Raw genomic sequence first — 27,574 nt, forward strand, 5'->3', positions numbered from 1 at the left:
CGTGGCTAGCAGCCTTTGATAGCCATCTCCTCTGGGAATTTGCCCAATCCTCTTATAAAGCCGTCCAAATTGGTGGCCATTGCTGCCTCCTGCAGGAGTGAGTTCCATAGTTTAACTCTGAGTTGCATGATGAAGTCCTTTCTTTTATCCTTTCTGAATCTTCAGCTTCACTGGATGTCTCTGAGTTCTTGTGTTATTTGGGGGCGGGGGAACCTTGCCTTTATCCACTTGCTCCGTGCCGTGCATAATTTTACAAACTTCTGCCATGTCTCCTCTTCTCAAACTAACAAGTCCCAGTCGCTGTAACCTTTCTTCGTAGGGGAGTGACTTCACCCCCTGGATTGTTTAGGTCGCCCTTTTCTGAACTTCCTTCTCCTTCTGCACGCCTCCTGCCACAGAGATCTGCCTGCGGCTCTGCGGTTTGAGCCTCGCCCACAACAATCTGAGCTCCAAAGGGCTTGTTCTCAGCAAGTGGTTAAACTTTAAACTGCTAAATTTTAATGCTGCCAGATTCTTTTCAGCTGCACAGAGGAGCTGTTCCTGCAAAGTCTGGGTGTGTCAGCGGGCTGGAGCTCAGCTTACTGAAAGTTCGGTGTACCTAGTCATGGTTGTGCTAATGTAGAGTTCATGACTAAATCCTCCTTTTAACCAGTTGGCAGTTGATCAAGACTCCTCTCTCTCTCTCTCTCTCTCTCTCTCTCTCTCTCTCTCTCTCTCTCTCTCTCTCTCTCTCTCTGTATGTGTGTGTCTGTGTCCCAACCCTTGCTTAATTTCAAAGTTATTCCTGGAAGTAGTCCTTTGGCGTTTGCATAACTCCATATGTGTCGCTGGTGGGCATATTTGCTAAACGGCAAGGCAAGCCTCTTACTAACTTTCTTAGCTGGAGGAGTTTTAATTAAAAAGCTGCACACAGTGATGGATATGGTGCATGCATGATGGATAAACTCCTGTATAATTTCTGAGAAGTTTTCGGGCTCTCCTGCCAACAGGCGCATTTATAATTTCCCTCTTTTCTTTCTTTTTTGCCCAAAGTAATATTTATGTGATCAAGATTACGGATGGAGACGTCGTGCTGTCTGTTCCAGCACATATTTTTGGATGTATTTTTTATTAGGCTAATGATGTTCTTACAGGGGACTACAGGCTTGTCTATAGAGCGGTCGTTAGGAATTGGTTTCCGACGCGCTTGCAATCCCCTCCAAGCTTGCAAATCGATGAGCACTAAATACAGTGCAACACTTTGCCTCCTCGAGGGGAAAAGGGCAGCAGGCTTAGAAGTGATCAGGTAGGCTCTTTTTCTTTTTTGCCAGTAAGCATTGGTAGTCAGGAGCAGGGTGCCAGTTGTTCTGGGAAGAAGCATTGTACTGTGAGCAAGTGTGTTGGCACAAGCTCTCGAGTTCTTCCTCCCATCTGCATCATTTAATGTAGATAATCCACAAGACGAATAAAAGTGTCTTCTTTCATTGACAGGAAACCTACCTTAGCTTGGCACTGATCTTGGTGGATGCAAGTGGGTGGGACGTGCTGTATAATAGGGAGGGGCACGTCTGGATTTTGCTTTTTCTCCACCATTTTGCCAGTCCTAAGTTCAGTTCTCCATACTGCCACATCAGTGCCAATTTTCCCGACTAGAATTTCCCTATCAACATCAGCATTAAGATCCAAGATGGCGCTGAGAAGGGCTGCCTCAGCTTCTGCTCTGTAAAGTACCTGCTTTTTTCAAAGAGTTTATGAGGTACGTTTTCTTTACATTGCAATGTAGTCGAAGCAAAATTCCAAGTATGATTGATGCTTGGCCAATACAATTATTCCTATTCCTATTCAGTGCAAATTATCCTAATAAAGTTTTTATATGCAGTTTTGCCTAATATTCATATTGTTGCAAAGCAATTTCCACCCAACATTTTTGCATGTTATTTTCACTAATATTTGCATTTTGAACTATATTGAATAAAAATGGAAAGTGTGAATTCTGAAGGATGGCTGTGTTTAGGTTTGCATAGTGTTTCAGAAAATGTGAATGCAGACAATCTGGTTTTTCCCCTCCCATCCCTACTATCTAACAGAAGCATTCAGTGACAAATAGCACCCAATCTCTTTCAAGTAGAGTTCCTACAGGTGTCAGAGATGCTGGGGAAGGGCCATACAGTAGCTCAGAGCACCTGCTTTGCATGCAGAATGTCCCCAGTGTCTCCAGGTAGGGCTGGGAGAGACCTTGCCTAAAACTCTGGAGAGCTGCTGCCGGTCAGTGTAGACAATACTGAGCTAGGTGGACTAGTGACCTGACTCAGTAAAAAACAGCTTCCTGCGTTCTACGTTAACCTCGGCACCTTAACCTATGTGAACTCTTGCCTACTGTATCATTTACGGCATTTCTGTTCTCACCCGTCAACAGTGTGTGTATTTTTGTAACATGCCCCAGAAACAAACGATCATGATTTCGTTGTAATGATTTAAAATGGTTAGGAGGTTGGGAAGGCACTCAGATCAAAAAATTACGGTGGGTGCCCATGCCTTTCTCCACCCCTGAGGTGTCTGGGCACTCGGTGGTCATCCGGGAGTAACTGAATGCCTACCATCTGTTTCAGCACCTTGCCCTAAAAAGAGGATACGTATTGGGATCCTCGCAAAATCTTCTGAGTCTAGAGATGGCTTTTTCAAGGCATGGCCTCCCAGCGCCCCCTGCTTCAAGGTACCTGGGACCGCACCATCCCTCCCATTTTAGCAGAGACTCCTGGACAAGATCTTATCCCACTCCATCACTGCCCAGCGAAATAAAGCAAGCCACAATTTACAAGGTTTCTTTATACTGGCTGTAAATATGTATTTAGAATTATTAAACAGCTACAGTATTTAAAAGGATCTGTGGACTATGCTGCCTGGCAAAGAGAGACAGCTCTTGGATGCTCTGCCTTATTACTAATTTCTGGATGTATTGGCCTATAATGGATAGTGGTAATTATTTGCAAGTTCCAGCGGTATGAATTATAGCAGCTCTTTTTATTAAAATGACACTTCAGTCATGAAAAATAATCATTCCATTGCTGGTGGAAAATTGGGGAACGCTTTTAATTGTTCCCGAAACCTCTGCGATTACTGCAGAAGCAAATCTCACCGTAATGTAAAAATCAATAAAAATAATGCAATTTGTATCTGAGCGGAGTGCTTTAAGAATTCTTGATGCGCAGAGGGGGCTCTGAATTAAGCGAAATCCATGGGCTTCGGAGGAAAAGGGGGCCTGAAATGTATCAATTCTTACAGCAGTTCTTTCTCATGCCTCTTCCCCCCCCCCGCCAAAAAAAACTTTTTAAAAAAAACCTCCTAGAGTGCAAACAGTGTAAAGAAGTCTGCAGAAAGAGATAATTAAATGCATTGGCATGAAACCGTGGATTATTTTTCTTTTAAAAGATTGGCTTGCTTAGGCTTTGTAACCCTTCATTCTCCAAAATCCTCACGACGGGTAACAGTGCCTAAAGGAAGGTTTTAAAACATCAGGTTTGAAAATTAACCAGACCGTAATAACAATAACAAATTGACTGGGTGGCTTTAGCTCGCCCGCTAAAAGTATTTTGAAGAGGATATTACAAATGCTTCTCCTACAGTGTATTCTCAGGGATGCTTACAGCCCTGTAATGTAGCCCAATATTATCCCCATCCTTCTGGGTGGCAAGTCTTGTTCAAATGACCACTCCTTCCCTCCAACCCATATAGAGTGGGACACAAGATTGCCCTTATCAGTGCAGTGTCAGAAAGTGTATTGCTGCTTTTCTGACAGTAAGGTGGTGGATTCCCCTCTGTTGGAGGTTTTTAAACAGAGATTGGCTGGTCATCTATCAGGGCTTCTTTAGTTGTGATTCCTGCATTGCAGGGGGTTGGACTAGATTGACCTTTCTGGTCCCTTCTACTCAACAATCCTATGATTCTGTGCTTTGACTCCTGGGCCACTCACAGGCTGCTGGTACTGGCAAAGGGATCTGATTGTGATTTTATTGGTATAGCACAGAGATGATTTCAGGGAGTATCCAGCAAAGTACAGTCGTACCTTGGTTCTCGAATGTAAACTGTTCCGGAAGTCTGTTCGACTTCCGAAACATTTGAAAACCAAGGTGCGGCTTCTGATGGACTGCAGGATCTTCCTGCACTCAAGCAGAAGCCGCTTCGGACATTCGATTTCTGAAAAATGTCCACAAACCAGAACATTTACCTCTGGGTTTTTGGCGTTCAAGAACCAAAGTCTGACTGTACCGGTACCTCTGTTAGCACAAACATTTCTGTTTATGTAGCGGAACTGCCTCTCCTCTCCCTGTGTGCCCCTCCTCAGATTTGTTGTTGGGACAACCTAGAACAGATTTTGAGGTTGTGCAGCAAGAGAGAACGGGGCATTCCTTTGTGCTAACAGAACTACTTCTGTGGGATCCTGCCCTTCTTAATCTCCACTTTATTATTTTATTAATGCATTGATATCCCACCACTGTCTCCAAGGAGCTCAGGGCTGTGCACATGGTTCTCCCCCTCCTCATTTTAATCCCTACGACAACGCTGTGAGGTAGATAGACTGAGAGGCAGTGAATGACCCAGGGTCACCCAGTGAGCTTTGTGACCCAGGAGGGATTTGAATCCTGGTCTCTTCCAGGTCTTAGTCCAGCACTCTAATCGCTACAACACAGTGGCTCTCATGCTTGCACAGCTGTGGGTGGGGAGATACTGTGCCTTGGTGGCAGAGTGCAGAATTTGTACAGAGAACGTTCCAGGCAAAATTGTCTACATTGCTAGCAGAGGAAGTTCTTTGCTCAAGACCCTGGGAGAGAGCCAATCCTGTTCTGACTCAGGAGGGATTTGCATACGAAAGGTCTGAAACTTGCTTCTCAGCATCTCCAGGTAGACCTGCCAAAGCCCCTTTTATGAAACCCTGAGAGCAGCCACCACTCAGTGTACACTGTACTGAGCTAGGTGAACAGAGATTCAGTAAGAGGCAGCTTCATCTGAATGTCATTTTTCAGCGGACTTCACAGCAGCCCTTAACACTGGAGGTTTGAAGGACCAGCTGCTCTTCAAGGAGTTTGTCTCCCCATCTCTCTCCAATAGGCAATGGAGATTGCCACAATGGAGGTGACTCCACCCTGTAGTTTACTCATTCTTAGGAGGCTTCTGTAACTTCAGACACAGGAGGCTGGTTATTGATTGCTTTTGATGCCTGTCTCTCCCTCCCACCCCCCAACTCAAATGCAGCAGGACGTGCTGCAGTATCATAGCTGAACATCTTTTGAGCAGCCTGTAAACAAGCCTTTTGTTTCCAGAGATTTCCAGGCAAATTCAAGGTTAAGATATTGAGCTGCTAAGTAACTCCCACACATTCAATAAATGCCACCTGTAATATTCCTGGAGGCAGGCTGGAACCTCCGGTAACGTATTCATTCCTTTCGGTTTAAGTGACAGCTGTCATTGCAGGGTGTGTGTGCCCATCCCAAGCAAGCCCATGCGTTGAGGTTACCTGAGGCCACTGCTAATCCCCAGTAGTGGCTGGCTGTTGCTCCTTGAGTAATTCTTGGCGCTTTGGCAGCTGCTGCAGAGAGAACATAGTGGCCTTATTGTTTGCAAGTGCCTAGATCTGCATGGAGGTGTTTAGAGCATGGGGTGAACTTAACCAGAATGTAAGAAGAGCCCTGCTGGGTCAGGCCAGTAGCCCAACTAGTCTAGCATCCTGTTCTCATACTGGCTAACCAGATGCCCCAATGGGAAGCGCACAAGCAGGATTCGAGCACAAGAGCCCTCTCCCATCCTTTTGGTTTCCAGCAACTGGTATTCAGGGGCGCTGCTGCCTCCCAGCTGTGGAGGCAGAGCATAGCCATCCTGGCTAGTAGCCATTGATTGTCTTCTCCCCCCTGAATTTACCCAATCCTCTTTTAGAGCCATCTGAGTTGGCAGCCACTGTGTGAGTGAGTTCCACTGTTTAACTCTATTCTATGTGAAGGGTTTTCTCTTTTTTTAATCTGTCCTGAATCTTCAAACATTCAGCTTCATTGCATATCCACGAGTTCCAGCGTTATGAGAGAAGAAAAACTTTTCTCTATCCACTTTCTCTGCAGTGCATATTTTTAATAAATTTCTTGCATGTTGCCTCTTGCCCTTTTCTCTCATGCAAAAAGTCCCCAACGCTGCAACCTTTCTTCACAGGGAAGTTGCTCCACCCCCTTGATCCTGTCGGCTGCCCTTTCCTGAGCCTTTTCCAACTCCACAATATCCTTTTTGAGGTGTGGTGAAAGGAATTTCTCCCATCAGCTGTTGTTTAGATAAACCTGGAATGAAGCCAGCCTTGCCCCTTGCTGAAGAGGAACCTACACCAATGTGTAATGCCCTTGAAATGTTTTGATTTACCATTCCTGTCACCCCAGCTGCCCCACGGGTTGGGGGGCTTGAATCTGAGCTCCCTCAATGGGCCATTTTGGCCGGCGAATGGAACACCCCACTCCTCAGTCATGTGATGTCATGGCAACGCCCCCTTGGGTTCCACCTTGAAAGGCAGGTGGCATGGTATACATTGAAGAAAGCATAGAATAAGCTTTATAAATAGCAATAATAGGTGCAGCTTTGCACCCTTTGGAGGGCAGTTAATGAGGTTTACCAAGGCGGCTGTTTGGGGACTTGCGCCTGGTCTATAAATAGGGGTGCAGCGAAGCTGACGAAACAGCGTTAAGGTCTTTCATCTGTTGCGGAGACTTCCTTCATCAATCTCCGAAGCAACAATGTGGTGCTTTGGCGGCTTCAAGGGGGCCTCGTAATGCATTTGCAAGCAGCTGGCAGAGTTTGGCGTTCTTGTTTGTGCCATTAGCAAAAGGGGGTGGGGGGCTTAATAGTCTAATCCATCTGGAGAGCAAGTAGATTTATTAGGCTCCACACTAAATGGGCTCATAATTACGACAGCCATTTCCGCTCAGTCCCATTCCCCCCACCCCACCCCCCGGTACATGAATGAACGTGGTTCAAAATCTCGCAGCATGGAGAAAATTGCACATAATTTTGCAATTTTGACAAGGATTAGTACCTCCAGCAACTTTTTTATATTATTCGGCATTTTTTTAAAATGACATATACAACGGAGCCATCATTTTCAAGACAGCCCTGGCAAACCTGGAACCATATTTGCTAACCAGATAACACTGATATTCTTTACTTGAACTTTGTTCTTTTAACCCATGTGCAACTGTACTCATTCTGTGTGCTTATAGTTTTGTTTTTCATCTTCTAATTTTCACCTGTTGTTATCCTCTTCTGTTTTCTATACGTTATAAAACAAAATAAGAAAAACTTACAAACATAAATAAATAAATCTCTCAGCATGTTAGATAGGCAGCAACTGGGTTCAAAGAAAGGAGTCTCCCATTTGTCTGAATACTTTGTGGCTCTGTCTGCACAGAGGTCCAGTGTTTTGAGTTGGGGTAGCTGTTGAGCACCCCCGCTTTGCACTTTGTGTTTCTCAAGGTGACTAGATTCTAGTTGTGGTGGTTTGGAATTGTTCGCGTTCAGTTTTAGCAATAGCTCAAACCACCCCTTGAGATCTAGACTCTGGGAAAAGTGCATTTCAATAGCATTGCAGATTTTTTTTTTCCATTTTTTAAAAAGTTGCCTCAGATGGGAGTTGGCAACATTTCACTGGCCCTGAATTTATACACCTCAAGCCTAATGTCTGTTGGAGTGTGATCTTAGTGCAGTGTTAATGTGTCCCATGCTGGCTCTGTGGGTGTGAATGAATGAATGGGCTCGAAATGGGCATTCGGCAGAGTGCTTTGACAGAGCAGGTGGAGGTTTGCCAGAGGAGCAAAATGGGTCTACCTGGGAGGAGGGAATTTTTTTCTGTGAAACAGGGTTGGGCAGTTTTGCATCTAATGCAGGGGCTCAGTTCCCAGGGTTCTGCATATATGTAAAAATTTGTATAATCAAACCGCCTCTGGGCAAGCATCCCTCGCCTTCCGGAGCCAGCCACTGAGTGGGCCTTGTGCCCCCCCAGCAAGGCAGAGAGTTTAAAAGCTCCTTTTTTGCACTAGGTAGCCCTGGCACAAAAATAGCTTTTAAGCTTTCTCCCTCGCTTGCATTTAACTTGCAGAATTTCAGCCAGCCTTCTACCACATATGGTTGAAAGTGCGCGAGTTAAATGCATGTTAGAGGCGATCGTACTGTACTCTCTGTTTCTGGCAAAGCAGTCTCAGTTCAGTCTTAGATCTATGGTCCTGTTTGCCAACCTTCTGCCACCCAGATGTTTAGGACTACAACTCCTAGCAGCGCCAGTATCAACAAAATGTGCTGGCGGGGGCGGGGGGCTGATGAGAGTTGCAGTCCAAAACATCTGGAGGGCACCAGGTTGGGAAAGTGGCATGTTCCAGTTCAGTTTTCTGAGGTTAGTCCTTCCACACTAAGTGCCAGGCACACCAGCCCTGGCCACATTTCTCTTCCTGCAGCCCCTTCTGTGCCCATCAGTCGTCCCCCAAGCTTGTGAAAAGAGACCAGATGATTCAGAAGGAGAGGAGGGTGAACAGAATCACCAGGGACTGATCGAGATCGGCTTGAGTTGCTCTGCTTGTGTTTCCTAGCCTTTAGCAGAGGCAGCCGTGAGGTTTAGAGAAAGCCAAGATTTTTCTGACAAATCGGCATATGACTTTAGGAAGCTGTGTGTATGGCTACGTCACCAGCAACTAAGTCTGGGTACATAGCAAAAAACAACAACAACCACCCACACGCACACCAAAGGAAGAAGCCTGAATAAACGTCTCGCCTGCTGCTTGTTGATAACTTGTGATGTAGGGACTCAGTATTGAAATTCACAATGATTTCTATTAGGGGGGGAAATTCAATATTTGGTAGAGATCTGCTGATGTTTCACTTTTAAATTAGGTGCTCGAAGGGACCTTTTTGCTAACGACTGCATTGGATTGCCATCACAAAATCTCAGAACCATTCCTGGGCACTCTGTCATTCTGCTAAACAACTTATGGGTGTTTCTTTCAAATGCTACACAGATGGAATATGGCTAACAGCCGTAATTAAATAGTAAATCTGTTCTAAAGAGTCAGCTAGCACAGAAAACCTCTACGTAGATTCAATTATCGTAACTCTGTTCATTTGTATTTGTATGGTATTATAACTTTTTTTCTTCCTCCACTGCACAAAGAAAATCAGTGCATTGTTTAAAATTCTGCTCTGGGTCTTTATCAAGTCAAGATGCATTTAAAATGCTAGCTGCAGAAAGATTAAAAGGCAGATTAATTGTAAATAAGCCATTAATTAGGCATTTGCATTCAAATCAGCGTTTTTTCCTTTCCAGAGAGAAACAGCTGAACACTATTTGGGTATTTTAATGCTGCAGGAGTTCATGCGAAATCATTACATAATCTTGCCTCCTGTCTCAAGCTCTGGGCAAAGCTCCCCCAAGACACTTTGGTACATGATCACCCATTGAGCTTTGTGGCCAAGTGGGGATTTTAACCCTGATCTCCCAAGTCCTGGTGCAACACTCTAATCATGATGTTTCCTTGGCTCTCTACATGTGAAAACACACACACACACACACACACACGGGAAAAGGGCAGGGAGGGAAGAGGGAAAATGCAAACTCAGACACCAATTCTTGAAATGACCAGCTGGCACAGTTCAGGGGTAGGAGGTACCTGATGGAGCTGGGCTTTCGGCAGAGCTGATGGAAGGAGCCCTGCATTGTGGTGCTTCCACAATCCAGTTGCAAATACAGTGGTACCTCGGGTTAAGAACTTAATTCGTTCTGGAGGTCCGTTCTTAACCTGAAACTGTTCTTAACCTGAAGCACCACTTTAGCTAATGGGACCTCCCACTGCACCGCCAGAGCACAATTTCTGTTCTTATCCTGAAGCAAAGTTCTTAACCTGAAGTGCTATTTCTGGGTTAGCAGTGTCTGTAACCTGAAGCATCTGTAACCTGAGGTACCACTGTAACTTGGGAGCATTTATGTGTGCTGGTATAAAATGAGTCCCTTTCTGTACTCGGTTAAAAAAAATTAAAGCATCCATGCATGTGCGAGTTGCTTGGCAAATCCCTGAATAATCAGGCTTGCTGAGAGCAGTGAAGATAGTGGGAGGATGAGGAAGGAAATGCTGCTTTGGACGGACCCTCCAAGTGCCAATCTCCCGTTCCTGGGGCTTATAAAAACACTGCATCTGCATGTATCTCTCCTTTGCCAAGCCCCCGGCTTGGTGGCCTCCGTGTTCATTTCAAAGCCAGATTAGACTGGCCCAGATTCTTGAGAGTAAACAAGGGCCTTATCTAGGTGTAGCAGAAATCCCTGATCTTTGCGTTTAGAGGCTGGTTTTTCTTCCTCCTTGCATCCAAAAGAACATTGTGGTGAGGTGCCTGCAGAAACGTAGACTCTTTTGGCTGTTCATTTTGGAAACGTGTTTTAATGTCTCCCTTTATTTTTAGCCTTGAGAAGCTGCTCTGGTGTTTTGCATCACCTGAATTGCCTCCAGTGGACCACTGATAGGTAATAAGAGGAGTGGAATCATTTTGCCCGATCCATATAGCCCACTGTGATCTGTAGGGGAGCAGAAGAGCTTTACAGGGCGGAGTGCATCTAACATTCATTCTACTCACAGTAGGCCTATTGAAGTTAACAGACCTAAGTTAGGAGCGAGAACCTGTCAGCATGTAACACCTCTGCTCAGAGATCTACACTGGTTACCTGTTTGCAACCAAGCCATGTTCAGGGTGTTACTATTAGTATACAAAGCCCTTAACTTGGAGCCGAGATCTCCTTACCCCAGATAGGCTGACTCGACCACTCTGATCTGGGGAACTGTCACTGTTCCAGGTACCTCATAATATTGGTTCCGCATTTGTAAGAAACCAATCTTGTTATTGTGTCAGTGCAAAGACCTTGGAACTCCCTGCTTGTTGACATCAAGCAAGTGTCTTCATTGCACTCTTTCAGAAAAACAACAACCCAGAGTCTGCAAGTTGATTTTGCAAATGGAGGCACTGGTTCGGCTATAACCAGGCACATCGCCCAAAGGCAAAGATCTCTATTTCTAAGTTAATTTCTGGTAAATTCAGCATTAAAAACCCCAAAACCCTTGCACAGCTTTTGCTGACCAGACACCTTTGCCTACTATTCTGGCATGGCTGTGATGCACACACAACCCGGTGATGAACTCATAAATTCAGCTCTCTCGCTCTCTGTCTCTGATATATGCTAAGCAGGGCAATTGCCTCCTTCTTTGAAGTGCTAATGTAATTCTGACAGTGGCCGCACATTGTACAAGCTGTTCACCATCTCATTTGCCATTAAGGATGCAGGTGAATGGGCCTTAAAAAAGAAACAGGAAAAGCAGAGTGAATTGTCACCAGCGTGGGGTGGTGGCAATAAGCCTGGAGTTGTCGGATCTGGAACTAGATGAGAGCAGAAAGCTAGCTGCAGCAGTGAAACACGGAGGTGTGATAGGGGCTCCTCTCCCTACCTGGGCTGAGTGCCCCTGCATTGTAGCGACCTTGTACCTGCAGACTGTTGGTCCATTGACTAGTGTCTCCTACTGTGAAGGGCAGCACCTGTCCTGCATTTCAGACAGGAAGTCTTTCCCAGCTGAACCTTGAGATGATGGAAGCTGAACCTGGGGCCTTGTGCATGCAGAGCAGATGCCCAGCTACCCAGTGATAACCCTTCCTGCTAAAGGAGTCCTAGTTCGTCTCCTTGATGTTCATTTATATAGCACCATCCATGCACATTACTCTGTACACAATTAAAATAAGACATTCTGTCCTAAAGGGCGTGCAATCTGCATAAGAACCTAAGATGAGCCTGCTGGATCAGGCCAATGGCCCATCTAGGCCAGCATCCTGTTCTCACAGGGGCCAATCAGATGCTTCAGTGGGAAGTCTGCAAGCCCTCTCCCCTCCTGTGGTTTCCAGCAACTGGCATTCAAAAGCATTTATGGCTCCAACTGTGGAGGCAGAATGTAGCCATCAGTAGCCCCCTCTGCCATTTGTATAACCCTCTTCTAAAGCCATCTAGCTTGGTGGCCATCACTGCCTCCTGTGGAAGTGAGTTCCGTAAGTTAGCTACGTGCTGTGTGAAGATGGGCTTTCTTTTTTAACTGTCTTCCAACATTCAGCTTCATTGGATGGGTCCACCAAGTTCTATGTCTAAAACAGTTGATCTTGAGTTCCAGGGAAATGCACTGGCGACAGAACCGTAGAGATGGAAGGGACCATAAGGGTCATCTAGCCCAACCCCTGCAATGCAGAAATCTTTCCCCCCAATGTGGGGCTCAAACCCACAGCCCTGAGATTAAGAGTCTTATGCTTTATCAACTGAGCTAACCATGCTTTCAGTGCATTTTGGGTTTTTTCTTCTTGATTAAAGGCTGCTAATGCCTGGAAAGTGTATTAGGATAGCCTTGCCTGGATGATGGGAATTATAGTCCAAAACATCTGGAGGGCTCAAAGTTGGGGAAGCCTGCTCAGAACCCTTCCAGGAAACCTAGAAGCCATATTTCTTATTCCTTGAGTATCTGAAAAAAATATACAGGTGAGCATACAGTCACATGAATGTGGAAGCACATTCTTATATATTATAAATTAAAAGATATTACTGTACTCTGAAAGTGCTATTCTAATGCCTGTCTCTCTCAGTGCTTTTCCTGTTCCTTCAGTTCTTCATCTGTGTTTACACTGCAAAGGTCTTAACTTATTTAGGGGTGGAGGGAAGCCAGTGGAGAAACACTGGGCTGTTTGTTGCCTGCATGTAGCTGTTTCCTGCAAACAGAATAGTTAAAGAGGATCTGTTCTTCCTCCTCCTCCCTTGAGCACTGCACCACACACCTCCAAACAAGAACATTTCTCATCTCTCATAGGCAGTCATCACAGCTGGATGCTGGAAAACAAACAAAATCCCAGAAGCCCGGGCCTCTAAGTGGAATAAGTAACAAAAAACAACAACCCAAGCAGTCTTCAATATTTTAAAAGCAAGCCCTCGGAAAGAAAAAGCCGGGCGGGGGAGAGAGAGGGAGAACAGGCCAACTCTAACGGAGAAATCATGAGGGAATCAACTTAGGGAAGCTTTGTCAAAGTTTTTTCTGCTTCCCGTCTCGCTTTTTTTATCTTCTCGTGTGAGCAACGAGGTTATAGAGAATTGCACTCAAGGCAAGATGTGTAGTAATAGGCACATAACAATATATAGAAATCTGACAGTGCTCCTATAATGTAGCTCATGTAACTAAATTCAAAATGTGTTTTATATTTTCTTTTGCTTCTCTGGAGGTGGGGTGAGAGACAGCAGCATTTTTGGGGGTGTTTTTAATTTTGCAGAAAATGTGATTATTGTTGGCATTTCCATAAGAGTGAAATTGGTTGGTTTTGTTTGTTTGTTTGTTTGTTTGTTTAAAGAATTACCAGTAGATATACCCTGTATTCTTCAACAATATGGGACGTTTTGCTTGTTAAGACTGTTAAGTGTGAAACCGCCGGGTGGGAGCCAACACAGTGTGGAATTGTAAAATGAATGAAGGGTAAACCAAGGTCCCATCAACTTGAGACTGTTGAGATGTTACCCGTCCGATGGGGGCAGGTATATATCCACTGATGTCATAGCCCGAACTTCTCCTCTTCCTTTGAGGTGAAAGGATAGCATGTAGATGGTCACTTTCATCACTTTCTGTCTTGGGTAGCAGGTGGTATCAAACCCGGCTTCAGTGTCCTAGCTGAGACAGTGTAGAGTAGTGGTTAGAACCCAAAGTGGGTGGTACTACCCCCTGGCCCTGGCAGGCAATGGAATTAGGGGGCAGTAAGAGGCAAGGGGATGGCAGCGGGGCTCTGGAGGTGTATATGACTATCAGGCTTTGTAAAGTTGGTATCACTGGAACAAGTTCATCAGTTCTGTTGAATTGATCATACTAAGCAATTTTAATTGGGTTTCGAATAAATGTGCAATTAACTGTTACTATTTTGAATCCGATTGTTACTGTCTTCCTTAGTAGGCTGTGCGAACTGCTATTATAAATAATGCCTTTTACGGGGGAGGGCAGGGGGCACTACGGAACCAAGGGGGCAGTGACCTGAAAAGGTTTGCGAACCACTGCCCTTGTTGGACTAGGAACTGGAAGACCAGGGTTCAAATCTCTGCATAGGCATGAAGCTATGACCTTGGGCTAAGCAAAGCATCTCATCCTAACCTATCTCACAGGGTTGTTGTGAGCATAAAATAGGGAGAATAATCTATCAGCTGCTGGGGGGGGCAGGGGTGTGAGGTGGGATATAAATGTAATAGATAAAGCTCAGATTAGCAAGCAAGCAAGTGTTGGTGTCATGTGAGCAAGATCCCAGCATAGAGGGCCAGGGTGCCTTAGATGCTGTGGCTGATTTCTCTGGCTCCCTGGAGTTTTTGAATTTGGCCAGAAGGGGTGGGGAGGTGCACAGGGCAACCCCCCCCTTAACCTGAGAGCCACTAGTCTAAGACCCACTGTGTGTTTGAAACGGGGCAGGTATTTCTTGCTGTGCTTTAGCAACGTGTGGACCAGCCCTAACTTGGAAGTTTTCCGTAAGAGGTCAAGAGCCTCTGAGGAGAGTTTATCTTGCCCCTTCTATGTGCTCTGGATTTCATCTTGCTCTGTGTGGGAATGGAAGCAACTTTGGGTCTTTCCAGGACAGCTGTGAGGCAGGCGTGTGTGTGTGTGTGCGCGCACACACAAACACACACACACACAACAGCAAATTATGCAATGTCTAGCTTGCCTGGAGCAGTGCATTTTCTTCCAACACCTCCTTCGTCACCCTTTCCAAAATAGCTTGCCAAGTTGTGTCCCAAGTACATATTTTATAGCTTGTGTTGAGTTGAAGATGTCCAATTGAACCTTAAGTACCTATTTAAGTCTCAAGTTAGTGCCTGCACTGTGACAGGCCAAATAAAGGGTCAAGTGGGGAGATTTAGTTGTCAGCATGGCAGAGCTCAAACAGGGCTCCATCCAAAGGGGCTCTGGTTCCTTTCCCAATTCAAGGCCACCAGCACAAGAGTCCCTCTTGACCTGCCCAGCACCCTTGGTGTGAATTGGCAAAAGCGCAAGCCAACTAAGGCCGCCCTGCCCCCAATGACTGTGAAAACTCAAGGCTGGAGAAACTGTTTTCATTGCGGGAACGGCATTGAGGACAATGGCGTTTCTGTCCAAGCAGCCTTCTCGTTTGCCAAAGAGAGGGAGCTTTTCTGGGCATGCTAGCGTTTGGTTCGGCTGGTTACTGTGTGTATCAGTGCTTTTCAAATTCCCTGTGCTTGAGGAGCCTTTTCTGCCTTGATCTGCGCCTGCCATCTTTGTTTGCCATGGAACACCTGTGCATTTCTCTTCCGCCGATAGCCAGCTGTGCTGTAGTGTTTAAGAGTCTTGTACTGGGACCTGGGAGAGACCAGGGTTCAAATCCCAACTTGGCCATGAGGCTCACTAGGTGACCCTGGGCCATTCATTCACTCTCGCCCTAACCTACCTCGCAGGGTTGTGTGAGGATAAATTGGGGGGGGAGCTATGTACACCACTTTATGCTCCTTGGAGGAAAAATGGGGTATAAATGCAGTAAATAAATACTGAATTTAGGGTCAGGTTCTAGGTTTCATAGTCTACTTGTGCAGAAAACTGGACACTCTCTCTCTCTCTCTCTCTCTCTCTCTCTCTCTCTCTCTCTCTCTCTTATGCATCCCTAGTACAACTCCAGCTCACTTTGCAAGGGAAGTTGGGTAGCAGCAGGCTGCCTCTTTCTAGATAAGCTTCCCTAATGAATTTCCTGTTAGGAGCATAATAACTGCCCTGTTAGATCAGGCCAACAGCCCATCTAGTCCAACGTCCTGCTCTCACAGTGGCCACTCAGATGCCCATGGGAAACCTGCAAGCAGGAAACCTGTTTCCAGGAACTGGTATTCAGAGGCTTTGCTGCCTCTGGCTGTGGAGGTAGGACATCACAGTTAGCAGTTGCTGATAGCCCTCTTCTCCTCCATGAATGTGGCAGTTCCTCTATTAAAACCATCCCGAGTGGGTGGCCATCCCTGTCTCCTGCAGGAGCACTATGTGATAGCTCCTTTGGTTAGAGCATGGTGCTCATAACACCAAGGTTGTGGGTTCAATCCCTGCATGGGACAGCTGCATATTTGGGTTGGACTAGATGATCCACAGGGTTCCTTCCAACTCTATGATTCTATGAATCTGTGGAGGAGCGAGTTCCATAGTTTTAACTATGCACTGTATCTCTGTTGTCCCTCTCCTTCAAAACGTTCAAAGTAAGTGACCTTATACAGTATGTGCTGGCTGTGGCTCCCCCTTGTCCTCCCCAAATATCGGGGAGGTGTCCAGGTCCCCGTTGGCAAGTCCTCTGAATGTAGGGTTGCCATATTTCAAAAAGTAAAATCCCTGACACTCATAAAGTTGTTGAAAACACCATTTTTAAACCCCAAAAACAGGACATGTCAGGAGTTTTCCTGACGCATGGCAAGCCTATCGGAATGAAACCTCTGGTCCTTCTTTCTTTGTTTTAGGTATGGTGTGAATATGCGCTGCTTGGCGACCCGGGTCAACTATAAGACATTGATCGTCATCTGCGTTCTGTTCACCCTGGTCACGGTCCTGCTGTGGAATAGATGCTCCAGCAACAGGGCAGCCCCACCCTTCCTGCGTAGCCCTAGCAGTGCCTTCCGAGCGGACGGACTGGAGAAGAGGGTGGCCGCTTCGGAGAGCAACAAGGATGTGAACGGCCCAGCCAAGCAGCAGCAGAGCGAAGAGGCCTCCCCACAAGAGCAGCAGAAGGCGCCCCCTGTGGTCGGGGGCTTCCATGGGAACAAGGCGCTGGGGCTAAAGTACGAGGAGATTGACTGCCTGATCAACGATGAGCACACCATCAAAGGCAGGAGGGAAGGGAACGAGGTCTTCCTGCCTTTCTCCTGGGTGGAGAAGTACTTTGAGGTTTACGGGAAGGTTGCCCAGTACGATGGGTACGACAGGTTCGAGTTCTCCCACAGCTACTCCAAAGTGTACGCGCAGAGGGCGCCTTACCATCCAGATGGCGTCTTCATGTCTTTTGAGGGCTACAATGTGGAGGTCCGGGACAGAGTGAAGTGCATCAGTGGCGTCGAAGGTGGGTCTTTTGTTGCTCTTCTTCTTTGCGGGGGGCGGGGGAGTGGAGCTTGTGGTCCTATAGATACTGTTGTTGGATTGCAATTTCCATCATTCTTGATGATTGGCTTCACTGGCTGGGGCTTATGGAAGGTGCTCCACAGTTACTACATATCTGTGAGTAGTAGAACCTGACTTTTCAGGACATGATTCAACTCGGTCACGGAATTCACATGATTCCGTTTGTGTGCTTTCGTGTTGCTTTTCTGAAAACAAGCAAACAAAACAGATAATATCTATCTTTCCTGTTACTTACAAGCATTCCTAGACGATAAAGCCTATCTTGCATTTTAGTAAATTGTTTTAAATCATTTTCCAAATCTGTTGCCTTGGGGGGGGGTGTGTGGATTTCTTAAGATCCTCTTTCATCAGGTCCTTTTCAGTGTAGCCTGTTATCTGTTCTGCTTATTATTATGAATCTTCTTTTGCTTACATGTCTCAAGGCAATTTGCAGACATATCATAGGGACCTGGGAAGCTGCCTTGTACTGAGCCCAGACCATTGGTGCATTTAGCTCAGTACGGCCTACATTGACCGGTAGCAGCTCTCCAGGATTTAAGGGTTCTCTCTCTGCCCTACTTGGAAATGCCATCAAGAACTGAACATGGGGTTTTCTGTAGGCAAAGCAGATGCTCCTATCGCTAAGCTAGGGTTCTTACCAGTATCATAAAATCATACTGAAAATAGGTTTAAAAACTACACAGAATGAACACCTGATCTTAAAAAGCTTGTTTTCAATTTCCCCTCCCTGGAAATTAGAGATAGGGGGTGCCTGTTATATCTCATTAAGTGTATGGCTAATAGATAGGATTTTACACCTGTAAACCTCTTAGAAGCCAGCTTGGCCATTAAGTAGTGTATAGTTTTATTATTATCAATAGTAATGTATATAGCCATAAATAACTAAAGAGCAACCTTTTCTTAAAAATTTCCTGGCCTGGTTGCCTGCAGGAGATTTCTTATTCACCCCAGGCGACTACTTGCAAGCCTGGTCTGGTGGGATCACTTCTTCAGCAGAGAGCCTTTCCTATCAAGTAGATTGGAAGGCAGCGAAGGAGTTCATTTTAGGTTTCCTCCTGTCTCATTTCCCACAATGTCATTGTGTTGTCTGGTGTCCTGTGACCTGGAGAATTTAATCATGTCATCTTTCTAAATTAACAGCTGCAAGCGAAGCTTTTATAGCAGGCGTAGGGCTGGTGCCTCTCTCCTGGATCCCGAGGCCTGCGCCTCTCGCAGAGACCCCTCTTCATTAATAAGCAAAGCATCTTTTAGCATTTGAGATATTACATAGCGCTCTTTAAATAGTTCCCCTGGCGCTTTTGCCCTTCAGGCAAACACATCCATCAAGTGACTATCACAGACACTTATCGGCATTATGAAGTGCGGATGATACGTGGAAATGCATTTTCTTTAATTTTGTTTCGGTAATCTTTCTGTCACGCTCAGTTTGAGACATAACCGCTCTCCGAGCTAGACGCTGCTGTGTTAAGGGGAGAAGCCGTTGTTAGGCCTAAGCCTGCAAGAGGGTCCAGCTGGTGGAGCTGACAGTGGGTGACACTAGATCTGCCTCGAGGGGAAAGGCCTTCATACCTCTGCGGTAGACCACCTGCTCTGCATGCAGAAGGTCCCAGGTTCAGTCCCTGGCAGCATCTCCAGGTGGGGCTGGGGAAAGACTCTTGCCTGAAATCCTGGAGTGCTGCTGCTGGTCAGTGTAGACAGTACTAAGCTGGATGAACTAGTGGCGACAGAAGGGTAAATTACTTTTAGATCAGTTGTCAGAGTGCAAGCCCCACTGAGTGGAGTGGGATTGACTCCTGAGTAGGCCTGTTTTGGGTTCCAGATTAATTGGCACTCACTTGCTATTTTATCAAGCAAGCTGGGCAGGATTCTTCCCACTGGACTTTATTTTATTATTAATTGCATTTATATCCCACCTTTCCTCCAAGGAGCTCACAGTGCTGTACATAATTCTCTTCCTCCCCATTTTACCCTCACAATAACCCTGTGAGGTGGGTTTGGCTGAGATTGAGTGCCTGGCCAATGTCACCCAGTGAGCTTCATGGCTGAGTGGGGATCTGATCCCTGGTCTCCCAGGTCCTATTCCAGGATTCTACCCCAGTACACACTGGCTTTCAAATAGGCATTGGTTGTGGTCTGATTCAAGGCTATGCCTCTGAAGAGACTCCCGATATTAAACTTTAAGCATCCAGGTAGCCAGGTATGAAAAAGGGTGTGTTCATGGCTCTCCTGACTTATTGCAACCTTCCCCAAACTTACACCCTCTGGAACTACAACTCCCATCAGCCCCAGGAAAGCATGGACGCAGTCCCATCAGCCTCCGCATCATACAACTGTGTTTGCTGGGGCTGATAGGAAATGTTGCCCAGGGCATCTGAAAGGCATGCGATGCCAACAGTAGCTGGTTCCGTTGGCAAATGTGTCATGGCCCCAAAAATGTTGGTGGCCTCTGGAGTGTAAAGGGTTAGTCTACTGGTTTCCAAAGTGGGTTGTACCCTCCAGGAGTGGTGGTGGTGGTGGTGGTGGGATTCTCTAGGGGGCCACTCAGAGGCAAGGGGGTGACGGTGTGTGTGTGTGTGTTTGTGTGTGCGCTTGTGTGTGTGCTGGAGGTGTAATTGTCAACAAAATGTCAAAAACTGGTATCACCGGATCCAGTTCATCAGTTTTGTTGAATTAATTAAACTAAATGGTTTTAATTGGATTTTGAATAAATGTGCAATTAATTGTGGGTCGTGCAGAATAGTGCTTTTTATAGGGTAGGGTAGGGGGGCACAAGGGATGAGTTTATGGAACCAAGTGGCCTGAGAAAATTGGGAACCACTTTGATAGAGGGGAAATAAATGGAGACAGGACTAAATTGCAGGATCAACAGAATCCCACATGTTTTTACTTGGTAGTCTTCAGTGGGGCTTATTCCCAGGAAAGTTTGTACAGAACTGCCCAATTCTTAGGTGCAGTTCTATATTCATTTGTGGATCATGGAAACCACTGCTCTGAATTAAGATTTAAGTAGGGTATGGGGCACTGGGGATTGGAGCTGGGCGATATATTGGTAAATTGTCTGAAACTGGTATGGTGTTCAGATCACGATGTATTCCCATCTCAGATTGCCTGGAGACAGCCAAAGGTGCAGGCAGGCAGGCAGAGGAAGAAGCAGCCGAGATACATTCCAGAACATTGTGATAGAAAAACATTGGGAGCCACAGGGTTAGTCTGACCCCACAGGGCTGTTCTGCTGTCCTCACATTCATATGCTGTGTCTTCTGCCCCCGTGTCACAGGCGTTCCACTCTCAACGCAGTGGGGGCCGCAGGGCTACTTCTACCCCATCCAGATTGCCCAATATGGGCTCAGCCATTACAGCAAGAACCTGACCGAGAAGCCTCCTCACGTGGAGGTGTACGAGACGGCCGAGGAGAAGGACCAAAACAGCCACACTGCGGACTGGACGGTACCCAAAGGCAGCTCTGTTGCAACGGTGCTGGACAAGTCCAGGTTCACAAACGTCAAGCAATTTGTTGCCCCAGGTGGGTCAGTTGAAAGGGAGACGGTAGGTCTGGCCGGATCCTGCAGGGCTTTTCTTACATTCCCGTGACATAGGGTGTGGCTTTATATAAATACACACATTCACTTCTCCTTTATCCCATTTCTTTTCACGCTGAAAGGTGTGTGCGGGGGGAAACATTCCCCCACCCACCCCAAAAATTAATGATTATATGCAACATTTCTTCTCTTTCCCCCACACCCAGAAAATTAATGATTATATGCAACATTTCTTCTCTCCCCCCCCCCCCCCGGTTTGCTTTGTATGAAGACAGCCTCATTAATAGGGGCATAATGTATTTCCCCAAACTAATCAATAGCCATTAGAATTAATGAGTCCATTACTTTAAAAGGCAACGAAGTAATTTTAGTCAGCGCCTTGGGCTGGGGTCTCTAAGGCGAAAGCTGTAAAAGTCTCCCTTCCCTTTGTAGTCAGTGGAGCATCCAGGAAGGCGGCATCTCTAAGGTGTGCTCCTCTCCCGCTTCATCGGACGCGGAGTAATCCTTGGGCTTCCCAGAGGCCAGTGTGGGAGCAGGATGCTGGACTTGCGGGGCGGGGGGGGGGGGCTTTGATCCAGCCCAGCAACCAAGCTGGACTCAATGGACCACTGGCCTGATCCAGCAGGCTTTTATTATGTTCTTATTCGCCAGAAACATCTAACAGGCCATTGTGGGGAACAGGACCTTGAACTAGACAAAGCTCTGGCTTCATCCAGGACGCCCATACTTGAATTTGTAACTAATTAATAATGAACGGATTCCGAGTTAAAATGCTAATTTCATGCTATTGATCCGAATGTCCTTGGCAGTGCATGAGAACAGGCGTTGTGGCTGGCAAGCTGCTTTCTTGATGCCTATCTGTCAATACTCAGGGAAAAAAGAAAGCTCCGTCCCGTGTTGTAGTTTTGATCCGTAACCAACCCCTTACCCTTTTTATTCCCTGTCAGAAAACTCCGAGGGGGCCTCTCTGCAGCTGGGGAACACGAGGGACTTCATTATTTCCTTCGACCTCAAGTTCATCACCAACGGGAGCATCTCGGTGGTCCTGGAGACCACAGAGAAGAACCAGCTGTTCCGCGTGCACTACGTCTCCAACACCCAGCTGATAGCTTTCAAGGATAGAGACATTTACTATGGCATCGGGCCCAGGACTAGCTGGAGCACGGTCACCCGAGACCTTGTAACCGACCTGAGGAAGGGGGTGGGCCTCTCCAACACGAAGGCTGTCAAGCAGACTAAGATCATGCCCAAGAGGGTGGTCCGCTTGGTGGTGAAAGGGCATGGCTTCATCGACAACGTCACCATCTCTGCCACGGCCCACATGGCGGCCTTTTTCGCCGCTAGCGACTGGCTGGTGAGGAACCAGGATGAGAAGGGTGGTTGGCCGATCATGGTGACCCGGAAGCTGGGGGAAGGCTTCAAGTCCCTGGACCCCGGGTGGTACTCTGCCATGGCGCAGGGCCAGGCCATTTCCACCTTGGTTCGGGCCTACCTCTTGACGAAAGACCACACGTTCCTCAGTGCGGCTCTGCGGGCCACGGCGCCTTACAAGCTCTCCTCAGAGCAGCGTGGCGTGAAGGCCGTCTTCATGAACAAGCATGACTGGTACGAGGAGTACCCCACGTCGCCTAGCTCCTTTGTCCTGAACGGCTTCATGTATTCCCTCATTGGACTGTACGACTTGAAGGAGACGGCGGGAGAGAAGCTGGGGAAGGAGGCCAAGCTGCTGTACGAGCGGGGCATGGAGTCCCTCAAGGCCATGCTCCCTCTCTACGACACGGGCTCAGGAACCATCTATGACCTCCGCCACTTCATGCTTGGGACAGCCCCGAACTTGGCCCGGTGGGACTATCACACCACCCACATCAACCAGCTCCAGCTCCTCAGCACCATCGACGAGACGCCCCTGTTCAAAGAGTTCGTCAAGAGGTGGAAGAGCTACCTGCGAGGAGGCAGGGCGAAGCACAATTGAGCCCAGCTCACAACCAAAATGGAGTCCCCCCCCCCCCGTCTGCGGTGCTTGGCAGCCGCCATCTTTAACACAGAGCAAAGGTGGTGCCCAAACCCTGTGTGTGTGTGTGTGCGTGTGCCTGTGTGTGTACCTGTGTTTTGTTTTTTTGAACAGACTCTGTTTTCAAAGAAGTGATCCTTAAAACTCATCTTTTTTAAACGATTGCATTCCAGCGGATGAATCCTTTATAGAGTGTGGAGGTAAAATTACAAAGCAGGCATCTGATCAAAGGACAAAGTTTAGCAAACTTGTTTACTTTTCCATAGTGGCCCATTATGGTACTTGTGCATAATATAAAATGTTTTCTGGGGGGTGGCGGGAAATCACAAAAGCTATAATGGTTTTTGTAGCCTAGTATTGGTCAGAAAAAGTAGAATATGGCCTCTCTCTTTTTCTTTTTCTTTTTTAAAATGGATGGGTGCAGAAATGGGATTTTCACTTGGGGTGTGGAGTGGAAAATAGTGTGCCATGCCAGAAATCTCTCTTAATTCTTATCCCAGAGAGTGGGTGACGTCTTTATTTCATCCTACATATATTTCCCTTTGGTGGGAAATTTCAGAGCTGTTTGTGTTGAAATTCTGTATATTGGGAAATACTTCAAATGTCCAGTTTCTTTAAAGATGTACAAGTGGGATTAAAAAAAACACCACCACACTATTAGTGGTGAGGATTCACTGGAAATTTCTGTGAAAACTCCGTGGCTACTCGGGAGAGCTGGTGCAGGGGCCTTGGTGCCACTCCCATTTCCTTGCACAGGGACCTCCCAGTGGGCAAGTTCGAATGTGTGTTTTTCTTACTCTGTTCCGTAAGCAACCTACCATTACGAGCAGGACCAGCTGTCAGCACAAAAACGTGGTCACCTTCTCTCAAACTGGTTCTACCGCCACCTTTTCAAGCTTGGCCAATCCCTTTCCTTGCTTCCAGATGAGCTGAGACCTCTTCTGGTGAGAGCGGGAGGCTCTTTCCCTCCTGATCATTTACAGCAGGTGTGGGGAACCTTTGACCCTCCGGGTGCTGCCGAACTACAACTCCCATCAGCCGCAGCAAACATGGCCAGCGGCTCAGGGACAACGGAAACTGTCGTTCAGCAACATCTGGATGGCTGAAGGTTCCCCACATCTGGTTTTTACAGGGTTTCCTTTCCATGTAAGCCGTTCTGTCCGGGGGGTGGGGGTTTCAGGCCCTGTCCTTCTGGTGTTTGGGGTGCCACCCCCCACCATCCCTAAGCACTGGTTGTGCTGGCTGGAAGTTGTACCCCAAAACATCTGGAGGGCACCAAGCTGAAGAAAACTAGTCTAGGGTACTGTTGAAACCAGGTACAATTCATGTGGATGAGGGGGCCGGAAATAAGTGGCATTATGTTTGAACACTGTGGAAGTTTTTCTGCAGCAACTTGCTCTTGAAACTGCTACTGGTGGTGGGAGGGGAGGTTTGTTTAATGGTTTATTTTGTTTTGGGGAAGTGAAACGAGTATGTATTTATATTTGTCTGTCTGTAAGTCATTCCACTTCTGCCGGCACCATGGTCAACAGCACTTGTTTCGAAAAAGTCATTTTCCCCCCGTTGGGATCACGGTTATTTGTTTGGCATTTTTTCACCATTGCAACAGGCACAGTCTGCTGGGAAGCTGCACTTGAGAGAGATGGGAATAGATGCCTTTTTCTCCATTGACCAGCCCACTCTTTCCAATATTACTGTATCTTCCAGGCTTGTTCAGTGGAGCTTCCATTAAGGCGAGCTCTTGGAGGCTAAGGAAGAGCTCTAATGAGGTGGTGGCTCGATTCTGACTTGGAAATCCCCTTCCCAGGCTTAGAAACTACGTCTCTTGCAAATGTCTTGTGGTATGCCCTGCCTTTGGCAAACAACACTCCCAGTTTCCAGTTGCTGAGAAGTTGGTAGTTGGAGAAATCCAAGCGGGGGACCCTGCAGATTAGGGAGGTCTAAAACGATGGGAAGGGATCCTTCCAAGGATGGTCCAGACCAGAGGTAGCCATTATTGGACTCCAGTTCCCATCAGCCCCAGCCAGTATGGCCCAATGGCCAGTGATGATGGGAGTCCGAGTCCCAACAACACTCAGAGGGCACCACATTGGCTACCCTGGATCAAGAGGGGCCATGACTTACCAACCCTGCTGTGGCTTTTCATTTCAGTAGGCACAATTGCCGCTGGTAGATGCTTTGGCAGACTGTCTGAACTTGCCCAGAATCCCGTGTCATTGGCAGCTTGCCCCTCTGTTCCTAATGCCGCCCTTAGATAATCAAATCCCACACATGTGCATTTCAAGGAAACCAGGCGTTGTTTCAGCTTGGGCATTTTTCTTTGTTCGCCTTGCAGTGTATACAAAAGCACGGAAGCCTGCACTGTCACTTTACTGGGAAAAGATGTGGGCCGTGGTGCTCTCAGATGTTCTAGGCTGTAACTCTCCCCAAAAAACATCTGCATGGCACCCGGTTGGTGAAGCTTCCCCTGAGGCACACTGGTCTATTGGTACATTAGAAGAACATTTGAATTCCTAGGTACTGGCAACACAGTTTTAAGAGCGAGGGCTCCTACATATGTCCTGCTCCACTTCCACTGATCTTGGTAAGAAGCTGTTCTAGAGGGACCCTCAGGTTCTTCCAGAGCAAAAGTTTGGGTGCAGCTGTTGCCGACTGCATGTGTTTCTGAAGGGGGGACGGGACTGGAGCATATTGCAAACTACCAAGAGAAAAATAGGGGCATCTGAGGAGTCAGGAGTTAATTCAAGTCCCAGAAGAGAGAAGCCTTAGAATTCCAGTTCTCTTTGAGAGCGTTTCTTTCTGTGCTGATAGCCAGCATATTGAACTGCGCTCCCCAAACCACTCACCTCCAGATGTTTTGGACTACAGACAGCCTCAGCATCATATGACTGTGCTGGCTGGGGCTGATGGGAGTTGTAGTCCCTAACCTCTGGAGAGCACCAAGTTGTGGAAGGGCTGGTCTGTGTTGCCATGATACCAATGTGGTCGATTCCAGGACCTCTTTCCTCTCTAGCAATTGCTTCTGGATGTGAGAGTGCGACTCAAACCATGGCCAACCAGATTTGGAGCAGCCAGCACAGACACCTTTGGAGTACTGTTTGGGTGGAGCGTTAGTGCCTTGACCATGCAGCCATGACTTCCTCTTGCAATAGGAAATAAGTATACTTTGTGGCTGGTTGATGGTTCTGTGCTTACGACTCACTGTGGCACTCCCAGGGCTTCCAGATTTGTGTAGGCTTGTCATGTTCGTTGGCTCGAGATCAGCAAGTGGAGCAAGCTGGTATTTGGGAAACAAGTGCTGTTCTAGTCGGCACTCAAATTGGCAACCAGCTGCTCTCCACATGACCAACTTCCCCATGGCGGACCCTTTCACTAGCTGCTCACGGTGGGTGTGATGGAGGTCGGGGAAGCAGAATCTCAGGTAGGCTGTGTTTAGTTGGAATTGGCTTCTGAGAAATGGGGATCTTGATTATTTTAGTACATTATCTTTGGCCCAGTATGGACAAAGCGGGTTGTATCCAACTATTAGACCCGTTAAAATCAGTGAACTTACGTAAGTGAATCATGCCTGCTGCTTTCAGTGGGTCTCCTCTTGTCGCTCAGTTGGATACAACCCAATCCTCCTGAGCATCTAAGCATAGCTAGGTGTACCTCTCCCCAACCCCTCAAAATGCAGAGTGGTCCTTGTTTCCTTTTTCAGAGCCACGAGCAGCTCGGCTTCTGAACATACAAAGATTTATTTCAAACCAGAGTTTGGAGCTGATCAGCAAACTCATTCAAGATTAAGTGCTGGTGTTGGTGCTGATCCAACACACTGCACCATGGTTAGCTCCCCAAAGGGAAAAGTGTGCATGCATCAGGTTGGGAAGTTCACAAGAGAGCAGGGAAGGGGATTACAAGAGCCCCAGCAGACTCCCAGTTCCCTTCCTTTGCAGCTGCCACATCTGCATTGGGCTCCTGGGCTATTTCCCCCCCCCCCATTTGTATACATGGGGTGGATGTCCAAGTTGCTGTGTCTGGAGGCCAACTATGAGCGATGAGGGAATTCCAAGGAGGCAAAACTGCAAGTTCTCTATTTTTTATTTTAAAAAGGTGGGGGACAAGAGATGTCATGAATATGGAGGCTAATGTGTTGCAGTTCACAGAGCGAAGCCAATGCCTTTTGTTCCCGAGTAGACGCAACCCCCCCCCCTTTGCATTATTGTGCGACACACAAGCACAACTGGTGTCAAGTTTTTCTTTCCGTCCTTTTGAGGCTTCCACTGAAAATTGCTGCTTTTTGTCCACCTTGCAATTGTATTTCTGACCCCCCCCCCTTTTTTCTTTTTCTTTTTCTTCTCTCTTTTTACATGCGGGGTTTGAACCATGGGTTTAAATATGCAATAAATTGTTTACAGGATGCCCTTTGGAGGGCGACAAGTCCTTTGTAAAGCTGTACAGACTTTGTGGGTTAAGCACAATGTGCACAGGTTAGTTTTATATGGGGCAAGACATGATTTTTTGCAGTGGGAATGGTCCTATTATGTTTATATATACATATACATATATATATATATATATATATATTAAAAAGTAAACCAATCAACTTTGTGCTTCATGTAAAGCTGCTTTATAAAATTGTAAAATAAAGAGTTTTTAATCACTTGGTGTGCATTAGTTGTGTCAAGAGAGGCAAAAGCTCTAGACTCAAAAGAGTCTTAACGTGAAAGCGGACTTCGGAACCAGACACTCCAACCTTTTTTAAAAGGTGCATTAGAGGACGCATTTAAAATCCCGTCATATTTTGCAGCGTAAAAAGGCTTTTTGCTAGACCCAAGAGAATGTCTTGTGTAGACACAGATATC

The 27,574-nt window shown here is 46.8% G+C and overlaps 1 protein-coding gene across 2 annotated transcripts in view; it reads left to right on the forward strand.

Annotated features, from left to right (window-relative positions):
- The window catches only part of GLCE (glucuronic acid epimerase), a 55,554-nt gene extending 28,183 nt beyond the window's left edge, over window positions 1–27,371 (forward strand). For both annotated transcript variants that reach the window (XM_033166545.1, XM_033166544.1), the window contains 3 exons: window positions 16,526–17,121; window positions 20,458–20,703; window positions 21,667–27,371. In XM_033166545.1, the coding sequence (XP_033022436.1) occupies window positions 16,539–17,121; window positions 20,458–20,703; window positions 21,667–22,691 (1,854 nt within the window). In that variant the 5' untranslated portion in view covers window positions 16,526–16,538 and the 3' untranslated portion in view covers window positions 22,692–27,371. The remainder of the gene's footprint in view (window positions 1–16,525; window positions 17,122–20,457; window positions 20,704–21,666) is intronic.
- Window positions 27,372–27,574: the final 203 nt, after the last annotated feature.

The sequence above is a fragment of the Lacerta agilis genome, chromosome 13 (genome assembly GCF_009819535.1).
Source record: "Lacerta agilis isolate rLacAgi1 chromosome 13, rLacAgi1.pri, whole genome shotgun sequence".
Classification (NCBI taxonomy): Eukaryota; Metazoa; Chordata; class Lepidosauria; order Squamata; family Lacertidae; genus Lacerta; species Lacerta agilis.